General features: G+C 37.5%; 1 protein-coding gene across 1 annotated transcript; it reads right to left on the bottom strand.

Moving 5' to 3' along the window:
• Positions 1-424: 424 nt before the first annotated feature.
• On the bottom strand, positions 425-18,295 carry LOC145777174 (dehydrogenase/reductase SDR family member 1-like). Its single transcript, XM_082588487.1, has 8 exons — positions 18,136-18,295; positions 14,918-15,067; positions 10,575-10,657; positions 10,172-10,304; positions 8,212-8,355; positions 5,415-5,487; positions 4,923-5,003; positions 425-4,528 (listed from the first exon to the last, which is right to left on the bottom strand). Exons 1-8 carry the CDS (start codon positions 18,292-18,294, stop codon positions 4,341-4,343), a joined length of 1,011 nt encoding a protein of 336 aa, XP_082444613.1. The 5' UTR covers position 18,295; the 3' UTR covers positions 425-4,340.
• Positions 18,296-20,694: the final 2,399 nt, after the last annotated feature.

Raw genomic sequence — 20,694 nt, forward strand, 5'->3', positions numbered from 1 at the left:
TTCCTGGTAGTTTCACATAGCCTACTTGTAGAGGCTTTTTGACACAGGGCCATTTACAGAGATTGACAGAGTGAAGTTTCCGATTGTTGAAGCGTTATTGCCGGAGAATTATTCCATACATGAGGTGCCACTGAATGGAGAGCAGTCCTTACAATGCGTTGCTCAAGCGCACACCCCGAGAGTCGAACCATCGCCGCTTGATCTTGAAGCTTTTTCGTTCACGAAGGAACGCGCTAACCAACTGAGCTATCTAATTGGTTCCTTTATCGAGTTATATAAGTTATGTAGCCTATCACGTCCAATTGAGGTAACTTTAAACTTATATTTCATTCTGACGATAAAAAGCGCTCGCACCAAGAATCACGCCATCTTTAAATTTTGTGTCACAAACCAAAGTTGTAACCAGTAACCACACAAGAGCAAGTTTCGTAAATATTTGGTGTAGAATTTTGACGCAAATTCTACGTTAAACAATATCTTTCTCACTGGCGCCAAACAGTGGATCGGATTATTATATGGGTCGCTTAGTTAATACGGTTTTGCGACCTCCAAAAGACAGAGAAACAGGCCAAGTAGATTGAATCTGAACACGGTCTTGAGTTTTGTTGGTTTATTGTGGCGAAAAGGTTGCAAGTTTACAGGTCGTAAGGTCAGAAGTCGCTAGTTTGTTTAACAAAGTTAGTGCGCAGATATAGGCTATACTTCAATCCTAAATAGAGCTGGTGTAAGGGACAGTTTAGTCGACTCACCGAGGCAGCAACAGGGCTTGAAGTGATAAATCTGTACAAATAATAACTTAATCCAAATGATAATAAAGTCGCAACAGTCATACAGCAATTGATTCTACTAGTGCAGGGATGGCGAACCTTTTTTAGTGCATGGGTCACAAAAGAGACCCTAATCCTTGAAAAAGCAAAAGTGGGTCATACATATAATTACATGTTAATGCGAAACTACATGTTAATGCGAAACTTGCTGCTGCATCTTCTCTGCAAGTCTTATTATCTTTGGTTGGTAATTCGTAGTTTTTAGCTTCACACATGCAGCACTCATATCTGAGCTGAGACGATTCCGTGTGCTTGATTGTATAAAATTCATGTGCGAAAATAAAGATTCGGACAAATATGAAGAACCAAACAGCGTTAACAGAGCTACCGCAAATCTTTTCATAGTTTCAAACGAATTTGGCAGGGAGTTCCACTCTGTAAGAATTATATTTTCAGCATGGTTTTCAACAACAGGAAAGTCACAACCATCCATATCCGTTTTCATTTCAATGTTTTGTAGGAGATGATTTAAGTCTACAAATTTTGTTTTCCAAACTGCACTTTCTTGAAAGTCTATCATTTCCATTTCCAAGTTGTAAGGACGAAGACGAAGCCACTCGAAGTTTGATAATTCAAGATTTTCAAGTTGAATTGCATGCGGGAAAAGAACTGCAATGTAGTATCTAGCTTTCGGATCTGGGTAAACCTTTCTGACATTACATTTTTGGCCTCTTTCGTCAGTAAAACATACTTGTTGAGTGCAGTTTGCTTTTGTTCATAAGTTAAATTGGTGCTAGTAAAGTGCTTCAACAACTGAGGAAAATATTTCAGCTGACCTTGTTCAAGGTCTACAGAAAAAATAGCGAGTTTCTTCTCAAATGCTTTAATGTGCCCAAACATGGATAATAGGCTACAATATTTTCACAGCCTTGCAATTTAGTATTTAACTTATTGCAATGCGTTGTGAAATCAGCGAAAAAATGTAAATCATTCAACCACGTACTTTCGCTTAACTCTGGATATTTTTGATTTTTTTCAGCTAAAAAAAGTTGTACTTCTTCAAACAAATCGCTGTAAATCATTACCACAACTTAACCACTTTACACTGTTGTACAGTGGCGTAGCCAAGGGGGGGGGGGGGGGGGGTTGGGGGTTACAACTCCCCCCCCCCCCTTTGGCACGCGTATGACGTCACGATATTGAGAATGATGCTTTCAGTCTAATAAGAAATTGCCTAGTTTTAAACAAAATTGCATTAAAATATACGAGTTTTGCCAATACCAAACATTCAAACATCTCAGCCAGGAATTAGCAACAAGAAAACACAGAGACTTAGCTTTATTTCCGAAAAATGCCGAAGAAAACATGATCTTATCCTTTTGCTATGCTACCAGACAGCACCATTTTACAGAAATATTCGTACCCACATTTTTGTTGAAAATGCTCTCAGAATGCACCAAATTCAAAGTAATTTTTCAAAATTTTCTGGAGGAGGCCCCCAAGACCCCCGCCGCTGGGTGGTCAAAACCCCCCTCCTTTCAAAATTCCTGGCTACGCTACTGCTGTTGTACATGAGTATGCCATTAAATTTACTGTCACACGCGTTTAATAAATTTGCAAACTGGCGTTTATTAAGAGCATAAGATGCACTATAGTTGACTATTTTTGTTACCACACTTACAACTTTTTGTGTGTCAGACTGCTATATGGCAATTCGGTACGGTACTAGATTAAAATAGGGTGGGGCCTTATTACAAATATTTAGTAAAACATTTATTCTTTGCTGAAACATTTGTTTAAATTTCATTATTTAAAAAAAGACAAGTGGGTCACTGAAAATCTGTGATGGGTCACTTCGTGACCCGCGGGTCAGTGGTTCGCCATCCCTGTACTAGTGCATCTTATTCAAATAGAATAGAGTAGCCTACAAAATTTACAATTAGTAAATGGTCAAGAAATATTTAACATAACGTTTCTCAATTTATGCTTAAGAATTAAGATTGAACAGCTCGTTTTACAAAATGCAGCAATACAAAACTCAAGAGAATTTCTTGTCTATATGCTTTCACAAGTAAACAAACGTTCGCTTTGCTAGCTACTGTATTATGCTGATATGGCAAAACACAAAGAAGGTGTGTTATTTAAAGGCAACGAGAAGAAAAAATAGCTTCAAATAATATGCCTTGGTTGAAGCAACGAGGTTGAAGCAAGCAAGCAGATAACAATCGTTCGCTAACGTTGATATATTTTTCAAGATGCGGCAAAAGGCTTTGAAGAGACAACGCGCCTAGCCAGTATTTACAGACACATACAGACAAACGACATTTAGACGTTGAATTAACGTTGGCCATTTTAGATGGATGATAAAAAAATACCGATTAATTTTCAGCCCACAAGATGACATAAAATTGTTTTTTACAGCAATAAAAGTTAAAAATAGCGTTTCTAAAACAACAAACTACAGATACTCTGGTGCCGTTTTATGAGTCAGGTTCTTGCAAACTCAGTTTTTTCTCTAAAAACTGACAGAAATTATTCAAACTTGTTTTTCGGAAAGAATAAAGAATTGCTAAAAATGTAATTGTTTTTGCACAATTTGATGGACCAGCAACTCCGTGGAAAGAGAGATATGAATTTAAGTAAACGCAAGCTTTATGTCTGTAGAAGTTACGTAATATTTTATCAACACGAAGACACGATTGACGTTTCAGAGAATTTCTTGAAATAACAAAACTTGTTTGCTGGCTGATACTTGACCTGATATTCAAGTCGATTATAAAATTAACATTTGGGTTTTATTTCTGTTTATGTAAAAATTAACTTTTGCTAGAAAAAGAAGAGATGTTAATACAAAAACACTTCAATTGCAAAAAATCTTTTCTTGGCAAAGTCATAAATAAAAAGTGCGCTGTAAACAATAATTACAGTAGCCTAGGTAACCTTTAAATTATAAAAACATAACAATGATAAAATTTTTGAAAAATACGGCAACCCTTCAAAAACAATAATTCAAACAATTATTTTGAGATTTAATTAATATAGGCTGAATAGTTTGAACATGATGAGGACACAGTAGATGAAAACCTCTAAAGCACTGGTTCCTAAAGTAGGCGCCAGCGCCCCCTGGGAGCGTTTGCGACCATGAAAGGGGCGCTAAGACTATATCGGCGCAGTTACACACATACAAACAACATGTCCTGTCATGAACAGTAGAGTTGCCCTAAATTGCAACTACTTGATACCAGTAACGGAGGCATATCTGATGTTGATTGTTCCTACTCAAACTGAAACCCGACATCAAGAGGCTGATGACATTGCACAAGCCTCATTAGAATTGGACTTTAATTTGTAATGAATGGAAAATAACTTTGGTTTTACTTTTTTTGTCCAAGGCGCTTTTGATACTCTGTTCGTTGTCCAGGGAGCGCAATTAAAAAATAATTGGAAAACACTGCTGCAGAGAATACATAACTCATGGTCAGGTGCGCATGATCCCAAAGTTAACAAAACTATTTAGAAAAATTGAACAAATAGGCCCAACCCATTTGTTGCACAGTATTTTTAAGTTTCAGACTATGGAGAAACTTTGTTGTTCGCATATTTTGAAGGTTGTTTCGTGTCTTCGGCGAAAGAAGATGCCAGAGCAGATTTAAAAATACCCCAAGGCATTTGCAGCCAATTGGGGAGTCGACGATAGAGACCAAAATTCCCGGAAGCACCAGCCAGAAACTTGAAACTGCGTAGGCTGGGTGGAGATCGACCTTAAAAGTAAAACGTCGAATTAGACTACGCTTTAGTTTCATGCTACTGTTTTAGTGGTCAACAAATTTTCATTTACCGTGACCCAGATACTTGTTCTTTCTCTAGCTACTGACAGCATAATAGGCTACGTTTGAAATGGCTGTGTCAAATTATTAATCGTTATTTGTTTAATTTTTCTAGGCTACGCTATACTGTATCAATTGATCAAAAACAGCTTTAGGCTTAAAACGTTCTTTCAAAAATGAACCTCGTCGGCAATAAAATTCTAAATATAACGAACTCATTGATGCTAAAACTACAATCTGCAAAAGATACAGGAAAATTGTTCACTACAATCTGCAAAAGATACAGGAAAATAGCAGATAAAAGCTATATTATTTTTCATGTTTTTACCGTTGACATCTTTGAAGTTATATTTGCTACCAAGTTCTGTGCTCAGCAAAACTTTTCCAGTAAACCTCATCACTTTGGGATCTGAAAAAAAAAAAGATTTACTGCGAAACTTTAATACAATGCGATAACCAACAAAAGCGTAAGCTTTAAGCAAAAACAAATGATTGTAGGCTGCAGGTCTTGCAATTACAAAAATATTACTTTGAGATAGCCTAACTGCTTTACATCGCAGTTCTGTAATGACTGAGGCCAAAAAGTTTGTCGTATTTCTCCGCATTTAACTCCATTTCTACAAGACGCTTTTTAGTGATAGATTGAGTTTCACTATTAGCAGTATAATCGTTGCTTACTTCACAATGCAGACATTAACGACCTGTTTTAGCCTGATGCTGCGAGTTCACTGTGGTAATAAGCGTGTTTTAGTGAGTGTCACGTGTTTGTTATAGCCGTCACAGCATCCATGTATTCTACGGCCAACGCAATGCAATGCACCTGCTAATAAGTAGGATACACATATCCCCGGGTATTCTGTTGTTTCTCCGTTCGTCACAATGTGGTCAAAGACCTGTAATGCATGTAGAAGTTGATCGTTTAAAAAAAAGGGACATTTGATATTAGCCTGCACTGGATCTTTCTCAAAACAACCCAAAGCAAAACTATTTCACATATCTTCATCGCAATAGCTGCAAAATAATAGACCAGTTATTCAGTCAGAAGTTTTGCTTCAAACAACCTTGCTAAGCTGATGAACAACAAAACCATGGCTAAACGCAGGTGAAAAATTTAGAAATTCTGATAAGAGCTCATAGCCCTACGAGCCAGGGGGGCAGCCGCCCCTCCTGTTGTTTCAAAACGTCGCAAATTCGGGCAAAATCTTGCAATTATTAGGGCAAAAATTGCCATATGAAAAGCTACAAAATTGCATGAATTAAGAAATACTATAAATTAATATATTTTACCTATCAAACTAAGTACAGCCTCTTATCTGCACAAGAAATGTGCCGCAAAACTTTCATTTGGCACACCCGTATTGATGTATTGTATTGCATGGTGATCAAACTGTAGTACGAAATGCATTTAACCAACTGCATCATGCCAATTTGGGCAGCCACCAAAATATGTCTCTAATACTTTTGTGAAACTGCCCAAATCAAAACGCAAAATTTGCTAGGATAGCTAATTTTATTAATTTTCACAAATGCATCGTGTTGATTTGGGTAGCTGAAAACATGAAATTATCTGATAAAACTGATTAGTCTGTTTATGCAACTGCCCAAATTACCGTGAGGCAGTTTCCACAAAATGAACAAATTCATTATTTTTTCCCATTTACATAACTGTATTGTTTAAATTTGGGCAACAAAAAATATGAAATTATCTGATCATAGTCTATTAATAAAACTGCCCAAATTGGCATGATGCAGTTGCCTCGGCATCAAAATTTACAAAGTCGTTAATTTTTTTTGTAATATCCATACATGCATCATCTTGATTTGGGCAACTATAAAATATGAATTTATATAAATCTGGTGAATACTTTTATAAAAACAATTCGAGTGGAGAGGTTACAGTACTTTTTCAACCATAAACGGACATAGCTAAGCAACACCACAACATTTAACAAAAAAATGTTATACCTGATAAATGTAATGTTAATGTTGTAGTGTTGCTTAGCTTTGTTTGGTTACTTTTATAAAACTACCCAAATTAAAATGACGCAGTTGCGCCCCAAAAAAAATATATATATATTTAGTTTGTTTATGCAACTGTGTCATGTTAATTTTACCAACATTTAAAATGCTACTGCTGAAATATATAATCTCAAAGCTCAGTTCACAACTGCTGACTTGTAGGAGACTCATGTTGGTATTGCCATGCGCTGAGGTTAAGCATTACTTGGTGATCCACCGTATTTTGAAGTGTTTATGCTACTTTCAGTTTTTTTACATTATCAATACAAAGATAATTACATATACTTTTAAACCAACGATGTAGTTCTTAAAACCGAGCTGGTGATTTGCATTATTATTCTGTGCAGTACAGTAAAGTGGTAAATTTCAGTGCATATTTCTTTTGATCAATGTTTATTAATTTCATGACCACACCTTATGTTTTTGCATTGCTGTCTGAGGTCCATCACACCAGTTGGAGGATTATTTATGTGTGTACTGTGTAGCGGTCTATAAAATATATTCAAAAATTTTACAAATAATCTTCAGCAAGATAGTCAGTTTCTTTGTGTGTCTCAAGGCCGTTGCCATAAGCATCACGCAAGGGTTGCTCTGTTGTTGAACTTGGCCAAGTCTCAAGCCGAGCACTCTGCTTTCAGACCGTGGTTTCATTCAAAAAGATGCTTAATTAGGGTGAAACATCCCAGAATCTAATGTAAAATGTGCAAACTTGGGTTTTATTATATTATCATGAGTGCATTTATATTGTCCAATTACAAATATGCTCAATTTCAAAATTTCCTTTCAGAGAATGTTGGGTGTAGTATGAGAAAATAATTAGGTGGGTATATTTTCTTGCCTGTAATTCTCATTAAAGCATTCTTGTATGTATTCCTGCAGCAGTAAATACAAACAACAATACAGTACATTTTGGTAAGTAGCCTACAAATATATTTCCTGTTGCTGATTTTCCTGATATGATTTGTGCAATCATATAACTGCAGACAGCTAGCTCCATTGTTTTAACTTCAAGGTCTATTAATCAGTGCACTTGGTCTAATTTTAACCAGCAGCCTACCTTATATTTTTTATACATAATATTTAAGTGAGGTTGTTTTTATTTGTGGTGTGTGAAACAATGTTTGTTACTCCTACCTACCATGCCAAAGTGCAGAAGCACCGAGCAATGCACAAGCAAGGTATCTTCAATCAATCATTTCAATCAATCATTTTTCGTCATTAACGCGTCCGGGACGAAAAAGATACTAACTACAAAAATCGATATAAACCTACTCAGCACGTTAACGAACGGGAAAAGGTGACAAAACCTTGATAGTTTTTTACTGTTATCATGCACCACATACATTATATTTGGGCAACTTCTATAAAAGCGTGCAGATTTGGGCAAATTTACGTTCTGCCCCCCCAAAATGGTTTGGTCTCGTACGGCTATGTAAGAGCTACACGGATTTTTTACCTTTTTGTTTCATCACAGATCATTTCGTAGCGAAAATTCACATATCCAACTCAATAGGGAGGCTTGACATCAAATCCCTTAGCTAAGCCTCTAACTAATGGTAATGTTAAATCAATGCATTGCAGATACCAGCAAAGCGTACTTGATAACCATCCTCTTTGGCTTCAGTCATCCGTTCCAGTTCAGCAAGCATTTTCTCTGTTCGAGTAGCTGATGGCCACAGAGAGACCGATGCAATGTTGTATTTCTTCAATTCGACTGCGCAGTCTTTTGCAATTCGATCCACCTGTCATGACTAGTATTAGCTTAACAACTATTCACATACCACAAGCGCAGTGGTGCACCTACTGCAATACCACTTAAACAACTAGAAAAACTCTTGAAGGAAAACACACCCAAACTTATGAGCTTTGTCGATACTGTGATTGTCTTTTAACTAATACACCTTTGCTATGCATATACAATGCACGGTTAAAGTAAATAAACTTTTTATTCTGAGAAAACGAGTTGACTGCTAACAAAGCAGACACATAGTTTTTCTAATAATGATTTATTATCCTTATCAGACTGATAGAAACGTTGTTTGGCCTTGCAATGCATAAGTGCTGATTTGTTACAAAGTTATTTTCAAGGTAAAAAAATTTCTACAAAGCGTGATGTCTTAAAGTTGCTGATCTTCAGCCTAAACAATTTTAATGCACTATTTGTGGACACACATGTTAGTCTGTCGTGATCGTCGTGCAACATTCTGTGCACCGTCGTTTAGTTTGGCTACAGTTGAATAACGTGTTAACAACCTACGAGATTTATACGGAAAACCCTCGCATGCATGTGTGGGACTTATTTTAATACAATGCAATAAGTGTGGTTTTTTTACAATTTTTTTGAAAATTCTTGATATTTTTCTTAAATACATAACATTCACGATAAACAGAGAGGACAGGAAATATCTTGCCCAGCTGTCCCAGACCCAAGTGGCTTCTCCTACGGAATCGACGCCTATGGGTAAGGGGAATATTTTAAATTGCCACAATTGTTGAAAAACACTATCACAAACTCACCTATTGGAAGAGTATTGTTATTTTTTTTACTTAAGGGAACGTTCAAATATTACGTAACGTCTTCGAGGGGGAGGGGGGGTTATGCAAAGCGTTACGTTAGCGTCACATTGGGGGGGAGGGGCTTCAAGCAAAACGTTACGTAACGCTTTCGAGTACGGAATGGTAGTTTTTTGTGCTAAATTTGTAGTGAAAAAGCGTTACATGGGGGAGGGGGGGGATTGAAAAAAGCGTTACGTTGGCGTTACATGGGGGAGGGGGGTCAAAAATTCGGAAAAAAAGCGTTACGTAATATTTGAACGTTCCCTAAAACGTTAGCCTTATAGTAAAACAAAATATATACTGAAATGATTAAAGATTTTGTTTCGTAAATAGCTACAGGCGATGAGATCAGCAAATCTATCGACTAGGAAAAAAGCACACTCGCACAGTCTTGTACTATTAGCCATTCAAGTTTAGCAAACAAGTGAATGGGTGAAATCATAGCCGATGGAGACGGGAAGCGTCGCTCCCCCACCGAAAAAAAAAAGTCGCATATTTGGGAAAAAATGTCAAGTTATTTAGGAAAGTCAATCTTGCCATGACGTTTCGACGTCTCAGCAGTTTAGAAACTTTACATTACTGTTATAATTAATGAGATACATTAATATTTTATATTTTTGTGCCACACAAAAATGTTTCAATTAAATGGTTTATTTAATTGAGACCCAGACAGGTCTATGAATGTAGATTAAAGTTAATTCAGCTTTGATTTTCTGTTGTACGCTGTGTTGCCTGTGTTTTCGTACACAGCCAAGTTAATGGATTATACAGTTATTAGACTGCACTATCTTAGAGATTGTGAGTAATTTTGCGTTTTTAAAAAGTATTTTGCAAAGACAAAATTTGGACAAATTTTGTTTGTCCCCCAAAATGTTTTATTCTCCTACGGCTATGGGTGAAACCACTTGCCTTGTAGCGCAAAGGATTCGACAATGTCAAAAAATATCTGGTTTTGTTTTTTAGCTAAGTTAAATCTATACACTGACACGAAAATTCAAATACCGCAGCTTTTCCAATTCCATAAACGGGGTTGGTGGAGTATGATAGACCCCCAATTGATCCAATCTGAACAATGAGACCACTTCCATGTGGTACCATTAAGCGCGAAGCTAACGTAGAACAGATGTAGTGATTTCTGTTGATATGAAACAATGCTATTCAATCCAAACAGCAAATTAACCGTTTTTACGTCTGCACTCTGCAGACATTATGACATTGTAAAATAAGCTGATCTGCTGTCTCAGAAGGATCAAGAAAAGGATTGTACTGCATAATGTGGTTTGTCTATCAACTAACCAGTTAATCATCCAGATTCCGGAAAAACCACACTATTTTAAAAACAAAAACTAGTATTATATATATCTTCAGTTACACAGCAAATATGCAACAACACATCAATATTTACCTCAAGCCAACATTATTGATAGTATCCCATGCTTCAAATGGATCTTGGTCCCAAAAGGAAAGCTTAGTATTTTTGAACAAATACTGAAACCATGAAAGTGGATTGAATGTGAATTGTGAATGTCACATAAAGTGTAAAGTGTTATGTCACATAAAGGCTTAGAGTATGGGTCGCACACAAAAAGTGCTGCCAGCTAACTTATAACTTAATAGCATAAATAAGCTGTCAACACTCTTATTTATGCATGCATAGAACTGTCTATTCCAACAATTTCAGCAGGGTGCTTTTAAGTACTGTGACCTAACTGACATACCCTCACTAGTCACTATCGCAAACCATAAAAATATAATAGGAAGTCATCATGCCAGTTCAACCAAAAGCAAAAACATTTCAAACACAACCAGATCCGAATTGGCTGGAATTTGGCACAGATGACGCCTGTTAGTAAAAATTATCAAATACTTATACATCATTTTATATTTCATAGACTATTTTGATTGAAATTCCAAAACAAAACTTTGTTCCTCAACTTTTCATCAAACTTTCTTAAAATTCAACTGATGATTCAATAGGATGTGGGACTGTGGGTAATGACAAAACATTTAAAATAAAGTAAACAATATCACATCAAATCAGAAAAATCAATTTATTTGAATACTGATTTTCTGATTTGGTGTGATATTGTTTACTTTATAATTATTTCAATTGAGGTTAAAATTTTAGATTTAAGAGCACTAATCAGTCATAACCCTACCTAGGGATGGTAGAAGTAGAGGATTGCTCACTCAAAAAGAAAGTAGACAACTGGTGGAGGGTCATAGTGCTATGATAAAATTTAGTACAACTACAGCTTGAGGTGTACCGCCAGTAGCGTAGCCAAGAATTTTGAAAGGGGGGGTTTTGATGACCCAGCGGCAGGGGATCTGGGGGGCCTCTCCCAGAAATTTTTGAAAAGTTACTTTGAATTTGGTGCATTCTGTGAGCATTTTCAACAAAAATGTGGGTATGAATATTCCTGTAAAATGGTGCTGTCCGGTGGCATAGCAAAAGAATAAGATTATGTTTTCTTCGGCATTTTTCGAAAATAAAGCTAAGTGTTCTATGTTTTCTTGTTGCTAATTCCTGGTTGAGATGTTTGAATGTTTGGTATTGGCAAAAATCGCTCTGTTAATGCAGTTTTGTTTAAAATTATGCAATTTTTTTTAGACTGAAAACATCTTCTCTCAATATCGTGAGCCAAAGGGGGGGTTGTAACCCCCAAAACCCCTCCTTGGCTACGCCACTGTCTACCGCCATACGTCGCATGCCCAGGTGCAGTGTATGTGATCTGGCTGTGTGTGTACAAAGTGTGTATTGGCAAAATAAACACATGAAAATATGTGATATCATGTTTATGTAATACTATGCTAGTCATAATAATGCAGCAATAGATTTCACGCTACAGTGGTAACAGTAGTTAGCCTCACACTGCTATAGCAAGGTTCTGCCGATGTTCTACCATCCCAAACCTCGCGCAAAATATAGCATTTATTTGATAAAAATGAACTTAAGTAAAAGCAAACAAAACTTTTTGCAGTTCTGCCAATTTTTTAATTTTGCAGTGACCTTCCAGCTGTCCATATCGCAAGAAAAATCAATTAAGCGAGTCGTCCCGGTATTCCAATGTCCCTAACCCTATCCTTTCACCGTATCTGGATGTATGTACTATCCTTTCACTGTATCTGGAACAAAAAAACTGGTACGCGCATGGGACATTCGGACATGACAGACCTGACGCAAGACAATTTAATGCAGCTGACCTGTCGCAGAAACATCTCACCGCAAAATTTAAATGCAAATTCTACATCAATTGAGAATACCTAGCCTTATTGTACAGATATTTTTGTTTAACTAATGTTTAGTGATTAGTGATGGAACAACTTTCAGTTCTGCCCAAACTCCGGCCATTTTTTTCAACTCCGGCTCTGGGCCAGAGGTGATAGTGGTTCCGGCCAGGAGGCCAAGTGGCCTGTAACATTGGTCAAATAGCGTTAGTAGCGGCCAAGAAAAAAAATCAAATTGTTAGAATTCGTTTTCAAAAAAGGTGTAACACAGCACCACCAACACAAAACATTTAAGAAAAATGTGAATACTATAATATAAACGACGACCTTTTAGAGTACGGTACATGCATAAAAGTGAGACAAAGTCCAATTTGAAATTCTTTTGTTGTATTTTTCCAGTTAGAAATTCTTATGAATTGACAATATGACAAAACATTTAGCAGTACAATGTGTAGCAAATTTGCAACATTGAGCTGTATAAAGAGTCACTTGCAAGTATTTTTTATTTCATTTTCTTCACAAACATTCATTCTACTTTCCCAAAGTCATGTACTTCCCAAAAATCGTTGTTGCGCATATGCAACATAGGGTACTACAAGGAATGTAAGGTTGCAAAAGTGATCAAGAAAGTCAATCAAAAATCTTCAATAGGCCTACCTTAAAAACAATACTATATCGGCTGGATAGAAAACATTGCCAAATTTGAAATCTACTTAAAGTTTATTCATGAATGGATCCTTTCAAAGGATAATATCCATCACAACTTTTACACCAGACAGTTGCTGCAACTGTGATGTATGGCCATATAATTGTTAGGATACTTCTATAATATCTTGCAAATTTTTGTATAAAGAAGTAATTTTTACAGCAAGATCCAATTACATTTTAATTATGTAAAGTAGTCTTGCAGTGAGAAGTCCCCGCAACAAGCCAGCCATGGTCAATTGTCTTGTCAAGCCAGGCACGAAAAAATGTCCTCACTCCTCATCCCTAAAAAACATTAAACTAGCAATTGCAATAAACTTGTGATTGTGGCATGATCATTGCAATGTGCATCCGACCATGACCATGCAAACAATCAACAGGTTGTAAATGTGTTTGACTGTTTCTGGAATACAAGATAAAGCGCATGATAAGCAGTTTTTGCAGTCTATTATAATCAATATCAGACCTCGAAACAACTTTTTTTTTCCGGCGGCCAAACGTGTCCGACTGAAGCAAGCTGTTTGGCGGCCAATCACAAGCACATGGCGGCCATCGGAAGTTCGACACGCATCAACATACAGTCTTCGAAATTAGCACATTTTTACTTCGGCAGAAGCGAAAAATATACTAGAGTAGTCTATCACGACCGCACTGTTTGATTTGTTGTGATGTAATAATGCCAAAAGTAGCGATACAGCGAGCAACAAGATACGCACGTCGCACGCTGTTATAGTAATTCACGTTAAATAACTCATTGGGAGGGAAAGTAAGTTAATTTTGGGTTGATTCAACGTTCTAGTCAGCACAAATCGATTTAATTTTCCCGGCGGGTTATATTGCATAACAACAATGACCAATAAGAAAGTTATGTTTGTTTTGCATTAATTCGACATCTAGCAACGTTGAATTATCATAAAATAATGTCAATTGCTCAACCAGGTACCGGTAACAAATTAATAGCTCCCTGCGAGAAGTTTGCATCGATTTACGTATACACTAACATAATTTCGGCACAATTGGGATACTGCGAACAACACAAAGTCTGTTTGATAAAGAACTAGCTGTCAGAATCGGAATCATCAGATGCTGTATCGGAGCACGAGGTTGTCGCGTCATCACGCCTTTGCCGTTCGCAATGAACCGTCCACGTTTTGCGGCTTTCGGGCTTTGATACCAATCCACACGCCTCTTTCTTTTTCATAGAGATCCATCAGGGTGTTGACTAAGGAACAAATCTATGGCTGTGCCATAACGACTGGGAGGAATGTCTAACCTAACCTTACAAGCGCTCGTGTAGCCTCGGCATTTTTATTGCCGACGCCAATGCGCCATTTGCCGACGCTAATTTCGAAGACTGAATATATCGCATCAATAAAATGTATTGTGATGTCACTTGCATCCTGCGGATGTCAGACATGAGCTGCTTGGTCACTCAATAATGTTAACAATTCAAGCATAGACAGGATGTATTGTGATTTATCGGATACTTTGACTGCTTTCTAATCCTTTGTGATTATAAGTGGCAAAGTACTTTATTCACAAGGCCGCTTACGTAAATTTTCTCGGAACTTCATGGCGGACAAATGCGGCCGACGGAAGGGTGAGACCCGGCGGACAAAATGTCGGTTTTTGTAGGTTAATCGCGGCCATGGCCGCGATGGCCGCCTTCAGTTTCGAGGCCTGCAGTATGCCTCTAATTGCTCTATAGTTTGGGCAATACTGAAAAAAGCACTTTTTATGAGTGTTTTACAAATGAATAAGTAAAAGAATCAGAATTGTACATTATTGTTAAACTATTTTATTATGATTTCATACCTCTACTGCAGCAAAGGCACTGTTGACAAGTAGGTCTAGTCGACCATTATTCTCAAATGAAATCCTTTCAAAGAGTTTGGTAACCTCTTCATCTTTGCTGTGGTCACATTGAACTGGAATTATAATCCCAGCTGCATTTCGTGCTTGAGCCTAAAAATGCATAGGCATTAGGCAACCATACATTAAAAGGAGCAAATAATCTTATCTATATTAACATGTCCAATGTACATCACATATTCCTCAAAAACAAAAAGCGAGTCAACTTGAAATCAATGCTTGGCATTTCTTGTTACCCTCCGTTCAAAATAAATCCGGAAGACACAGTAGCCAAAGTTAATTGCAGCATCTGATATGTAAGTCAATACATAGACAAACTCGGTTAATTGTATATATCATATAGGCTACCCTATATGCCAATCCCTATATATGCGGTGCAGTGGCCTAAAAGGAGCTCTGAAACCCGACCCATCCTTCAAGTGTAAAAGATGTGCAGGAGAAGTCCGGCCCATAGAGGGTAGAACTATCACTGACATCCAAATAGATGATGGAAAGTTAGAAGTGGTAGATGCTTTCTGTTACTTAGGTGACATGCTCAGTGCAGGTAGAGGTACCGCCCTCAGCTCCACTACCAGCGTGAAGACAGCCTGGGATAAATTCAAGGAACTACTGCCCATACTCACCAACAAAGATATCCCCCTTTCCAATAAAGGCAGGGTCTACAACAGCTGTGTAAGGAGTGTGATGTTGTTTTCGAGTGAATGCTGGGCTGTGACAAAAAAAGTACTGGGAAGAATCAAACGAAATGACAACGTAATGATACGGTGGATCTGCAACATCAGACCACAAGAGACCAGTACACAACCAGTACACCAGCTCAGACACTCTACTCGCCAGGCTGGGCTTGCGAAAGATTGAAGATGACCTCCGATTCTCCGCTGGTTTGGACATGTTGAAAGGAGCAGCGGATGGATAAATCAATGCCGAGATGTGCCAGTAGCTAGTACAAAGAAGCCTGGATGTCCCAGAAAGACATGGAGTGATACCGTAAACGATGACAGGAAGCGGTAGCAGATGACCAACACTAGCCCCCTAGATCATGATAAATGGAGACTGAGGATGTGCCTTGCCAGACTCCATCCTACCCTGATTCTAGGAAATGAGACGTAAAACAGAAAGAAGAAGATATATATACCAGGTGCTTTGACATGATTACCTGATTAATATGTTTAACCAATCATCTGATTGGGCGTTATTGTTTGCAATGTGCAATTGTGTATGTGCCAACTCGGTTGCAATAGGCATTACAATTGTGTGATGCCATTTCTACAACTGTTTATAATTGTGGTTGTAGTCATCATTGTTAACCAATTTTGATTATACAGGCCATAAATTTATCCTCATGTTGAGGGTGTGGCCTGTCTGTCTGTCGAGAGTGAAGTCTTCCTCTCCACACTTTAAGGTCTGTTGAGTTGGCAAAGAGCATATACGAGCAGAAAAGTCATGATTCCTAAGAAAGTTTTGGTCTACCTTGACCCTGCTATGCTGCAACTTTGACGCATTGAACTGAGAGATCCAACTAGTGCTGTACTGAACTCACCCATGGCATATTATTCTGTCAATTGGAGGACTTCACCAAATGTCTCTTGTTTTAAGCCTGCATTAAAAAGTCTCGAACCGGATGTTATCTTTAAGCTGGACCAGGCAGGTCCACCTTACCATCATTCTGTTATTACAATGTAGGTGATGGATGGTGCTTGCTAAGGTTACCCATGTTTCAAAGCAATTAGCATGAAATTGGGAAAGTTTATTAGTACCGCATGCTACTATGTTACACAACATAGTGCTTAGTTACCTAACGCTTCAGAGCATACATTTAGATCAGTAGTTCTCAAACTGTGCGTCGCGACGCCCTGGTGCGTCGTTTCACTTTTCCAAGGGCGTCGCAGAATAGTTCCGTTCTTGGCTGAACTCGGGATTATAAAAATGAAGTTGACCCTTTGAGGACCGCTGGGACACATGTGTCCCATTCATTTAGCCGATTACACCGCAATTAACTAAAAAATTTGCCACTGCTGATACCCTAACGTAGTATTGGATGTCTATCCTTCCACAAAAATTGGAAACTCTGAATCATTTTTCTTGGTGTCATTTCAGTTTGATAACAGTGAAGAGTTGAGGTTGCAAGTGCGTTTTTTGCCTTCAAATTTGCATAGCATATTTATTAACATTTGTCCAAGCTCGAGTTGAAATTTGCAAAATACTTCCCGGAAAATTTATCAAACTACGAATGGATTCGTGATCCTTTCGTAGTAGGAAATCCGGCGAATTTTCGGATTCAGTGAATGACGATTATCCAGGTGTGGTGAAAGAAAGCACTGCGAATTATTATCCCATTCGCCACGTCGTATTTATTTAAAGCAAAATTTTCTGCCTTGGCAGTGATAAAAGCAAACATCGATCACGAATCAACACTGAAAGAGAAATGCGGGTGGCAATTTCAAAAATTCTCCCAGGGTTCAATGAACTTTGTGAAAACTAACAAGCCCACACGTCAAATTAAATAATATGCATTGCTTTTTGTTGTTGTATCAATAAACAAAACTTTAATCATAAGTTTTTTCATTTACTTTTATTTGCTGGTGCGTCGCAAGTCCAGAAAACTTTTCCAGAGGCGTCGCAACAAAAAAAAGTTTGAGAACCACTGATTTAGATCAAAGCATTTTTCTACAAATTGTGGGAATTTTTTTGCAAAGCTTCTTTTTATCTTTGATGATCTCTGTTTTGTCAAAACATGAACTCTGACAACCAGCGCCTTTGTTTTAAGCATGCTATATTTAGTTCTGTAGCTGCTGCATAGCTATGCATATTGGTGTGTGATATCCTAAAATTTAAATATTCATTAAAGTTATTAAAATTAAACACAAAGTGTCTAATTTCCCCACTGGTTGTGATATAAAAATGATTGTTTTGTGGCAGGTGTTATCAGAGTTAAGGTTGGAGGTTTGTTCTCTGCCCAAGATTCAAAACTTTCCAAATTACACAGTTTTGACTTCAACGGCTTTAAACTATTCTCAAATTAGGGCAGAATTCCTTCTGGCAACACTGCGTTATTGCAGGAAAAATTAGCCACTGCCAAATAAGAAAAAAAACTAGATATGTTAACACGTATAATATGTTATCACAACACAACATGCGAGTATCTAACTTAGAAACATTACCTCATCTGCAACTTTTTGAAGGGTGTCTTGATGACGACCAGTAATATAACAGCGAGCAGAGTTCAAAGCCAGTTGAAGCGCAATACCTCTGCCTATACCACATGATGCCCCAGTAACGAGACATATCTTTGAACTTAAATTAGGTTCAACTTTAGGCATATTTAATTCAAACCTATCAAAAACATGCTAGATTATTATTAAATAAAAATAGATAAATATTCAGTTGATATATAGCCTATAACCTATAAAATCAAATATAGTCATTACTATCTGAAGTCTTTACAAATTGTTTCACCTAACGGATCATCAGAAGGTCTTATTCAAATAGAATCTTTATATTTTTATAACCTATAAAATGTAACAGTAAAATATTGCCTAATTTGTCACCTTAAGAAGATAAGAAAAAGTGAGCCATTTTTCTTCTGGCTCAAATTAAGTTTGCATTATTTGTTAAAACCCCATTTTTTACTTTTGCTTCACTTCCAAGTAAGGCCATGTCAAACTTTTTTTTATCTGCTATAAATGCCACGTACCGTATTGATTCATAAAAAAGAATAAAAGTTTTTCAACTTTCATGAGACTCACCAGCGCCTGTCATTCTCACCAAGTTAACTTCGACAACACACTATGTTATCGCTGAATCCAATTAACCTTCTGCTCAACCCTTCATCCATTGTGATCATCACAAAGTTATCCATATCTACTCTTATCTGTTGCAAATTCACCATTTTTGCTTTGACAATTGTGTGTGCGCTTTCATGACACAAATATAATTAGCTGACTCTCTGCCAGCAAAGATTTTCCCTAAATTGGCTTTAAGCTCGTCTCATATATATATAAAACTTTTCTTTCATCTTATCATATCCAAGAACCAAGGTTTAAGTGTCCCACTATCAACAGATTATGTTCTGTGCAGCTCCTTACGTCATTTTTGCATTGCAGATTACAAGATTTTGCTGATCTCAGAGGTCTCCAACAAAATGTTTAGTAACAGTGGGACGTGTGATTGGTTTTGAATATTTATCATCGAACTAACAAAGCTTTAACAAGTTATTCCAGGTAGTTTCGCATTCTTGTAGAGGCTTTTGAGCAAGGCGCTTTTGAGGCAGGGCTGGTTACCCAGATTGACAGAGCGAAGTTTCGCATTGTTGCTAGGAAATTACTCTTTCCACTAGGTGCCGCTAAATGGAGAACAATCCTGAAATGTGTTGCCTTAAATGTGCGCACACCCCGAGAGCAACACCAGCGCCGCGTGATCTTGAGTCGAGCGCGTAACCACTGAGTTAACGCCGGGCGTTAAATTTACGGGGCTGAAAAAGGATGACTCGGTGGTTTAGTGGTTAGAGCAGTGGTTCCTAACCTAACCTTTTTAGGTTTGCGGCACCCTTCAGAAGTGAAAAATATTTCATGGCACACCAAGGCAGACCAACAATCTTTCATCTCGAATGCAGCCGGTTGTTGGAACAAACTGGAACAAACCTTACCCGTTTCATACCAAAGATTTAGAAAACAATATTCATAACTTTTCTGCTTGACTTTCAGCCTCCGCTGCATAGCCGAGTGTTGAGAGCGCTGGAACGGCAATCGAAAGGGCGCCGGTTCGACACCGCTCAAAAGCATGCGGCTGTGTCTGTGGCAGGACACTTAAAGGCATGCTTAAAGGTGGACACAAAGATTGGCTTCCTTGCTATGATTGGCTATTATAGTTTCATTTGAAGATGTTTGGAGTGGTGTCTATTATGCAAAAATCGTATTATTTTAATGTTTATCATAAATATATGCTCCATCTTTGAAGCGTTCTGCTGGGAGTTCCTTCCAAATGCCGACCTATTGGCGCATATCCCTGGAAAGGTAATTTAATACTGAATCCGATTCATGTAAAATTTAAGTGGCACGTGTTGCGGATTATAGTTTTATTCGAAAATGTTTAGAGTGGTGTCTATTATGCAAAAGTCGTATTATTTTAATGTTTATCGTAAATATATGCTCCATCTTGGAAGCGTTCTGCTGGGAGTTCTTTCCAAATGCCGACCTATTGGTGCACATCCCTGGAAAGGTAATTTAATACTGAATCCGATGCATGTAAAATTTAAGTGTCACGTGTTGCGGATTATAGTTTTATTCGAAGATGTTTGAAGTGGTGTCTATTATGCAAAAATCGTATTATTTTAATGTTTATCGTAAATATATTCTCCATCTTTGAAGCGTTCTGCTGGGAGTTCCTTCCAAATGCCGACCTATTGGCGCACATCCCTGAAAAGGTAATTTAATACTGAATCCGATGCATGTAAAATTTAAGTGGCACGTGTTGCGGATTATAGTTTTATTCGAAAATGTTTGGAGTGGTGTCTATTATGCAAAAATCGTATTATTTTAATGTTTATCGTAAATATATGCTCCATCTTTGAAGCGTTCTGCTGGGAGTTCCTTCTAAATGCCGACCTATTGGTGCACATCTCTGGAAAGGCAATTTAATACTGAATCCGATGCATGTAAAATTTAAGTGGCACGTGTTGCGGATTATAGTTTTATTCGAAGATGTTTGGAGTGGTGTTCATT

Source organism: Aplidium turbinatum, chromosome 9, assembly GCF_918807975.1.
Source record: "Aplidium turbinatum chromosome 9, kaAplTurb1.1, whole genome shotgun sequence".
Classification (NCBI taxonomy): domain Eukaryota; kingdom Metazoa; phylum Chordata; class Ascidiacea; order Aplousobranchia; family Polyclinidae; genus Aplidium; species Aplidium turbinatum.

What these genes read in the sequence shown, in the direction of transcription:
- LOC145777174 (XM_082588487.1), bottom strand. Translation starts at nt 18,294, where the DNA reads ATGCCTAAAGTTGAACCTAATTTAAGTTCAAAGATATGTCTCGTTACT. An exon ending in ATCAATAATGTTGGCTTGAG is followed by an intron (nt 10,305 to 10,574) that starts GTAAATATTGAT and finishes TCATATCAACAG; the next exon opens with AAATCACTACATCTGTTCTA. An exon ending in CCAAAGAGGATGGTTATCAA is followed by an intron (nt 5,488 to 8,211) that starts GTACGCTTTGCT and finishes CATGCATTACAG; the next exon opens with GTCTTTGACCACATTGTGAC.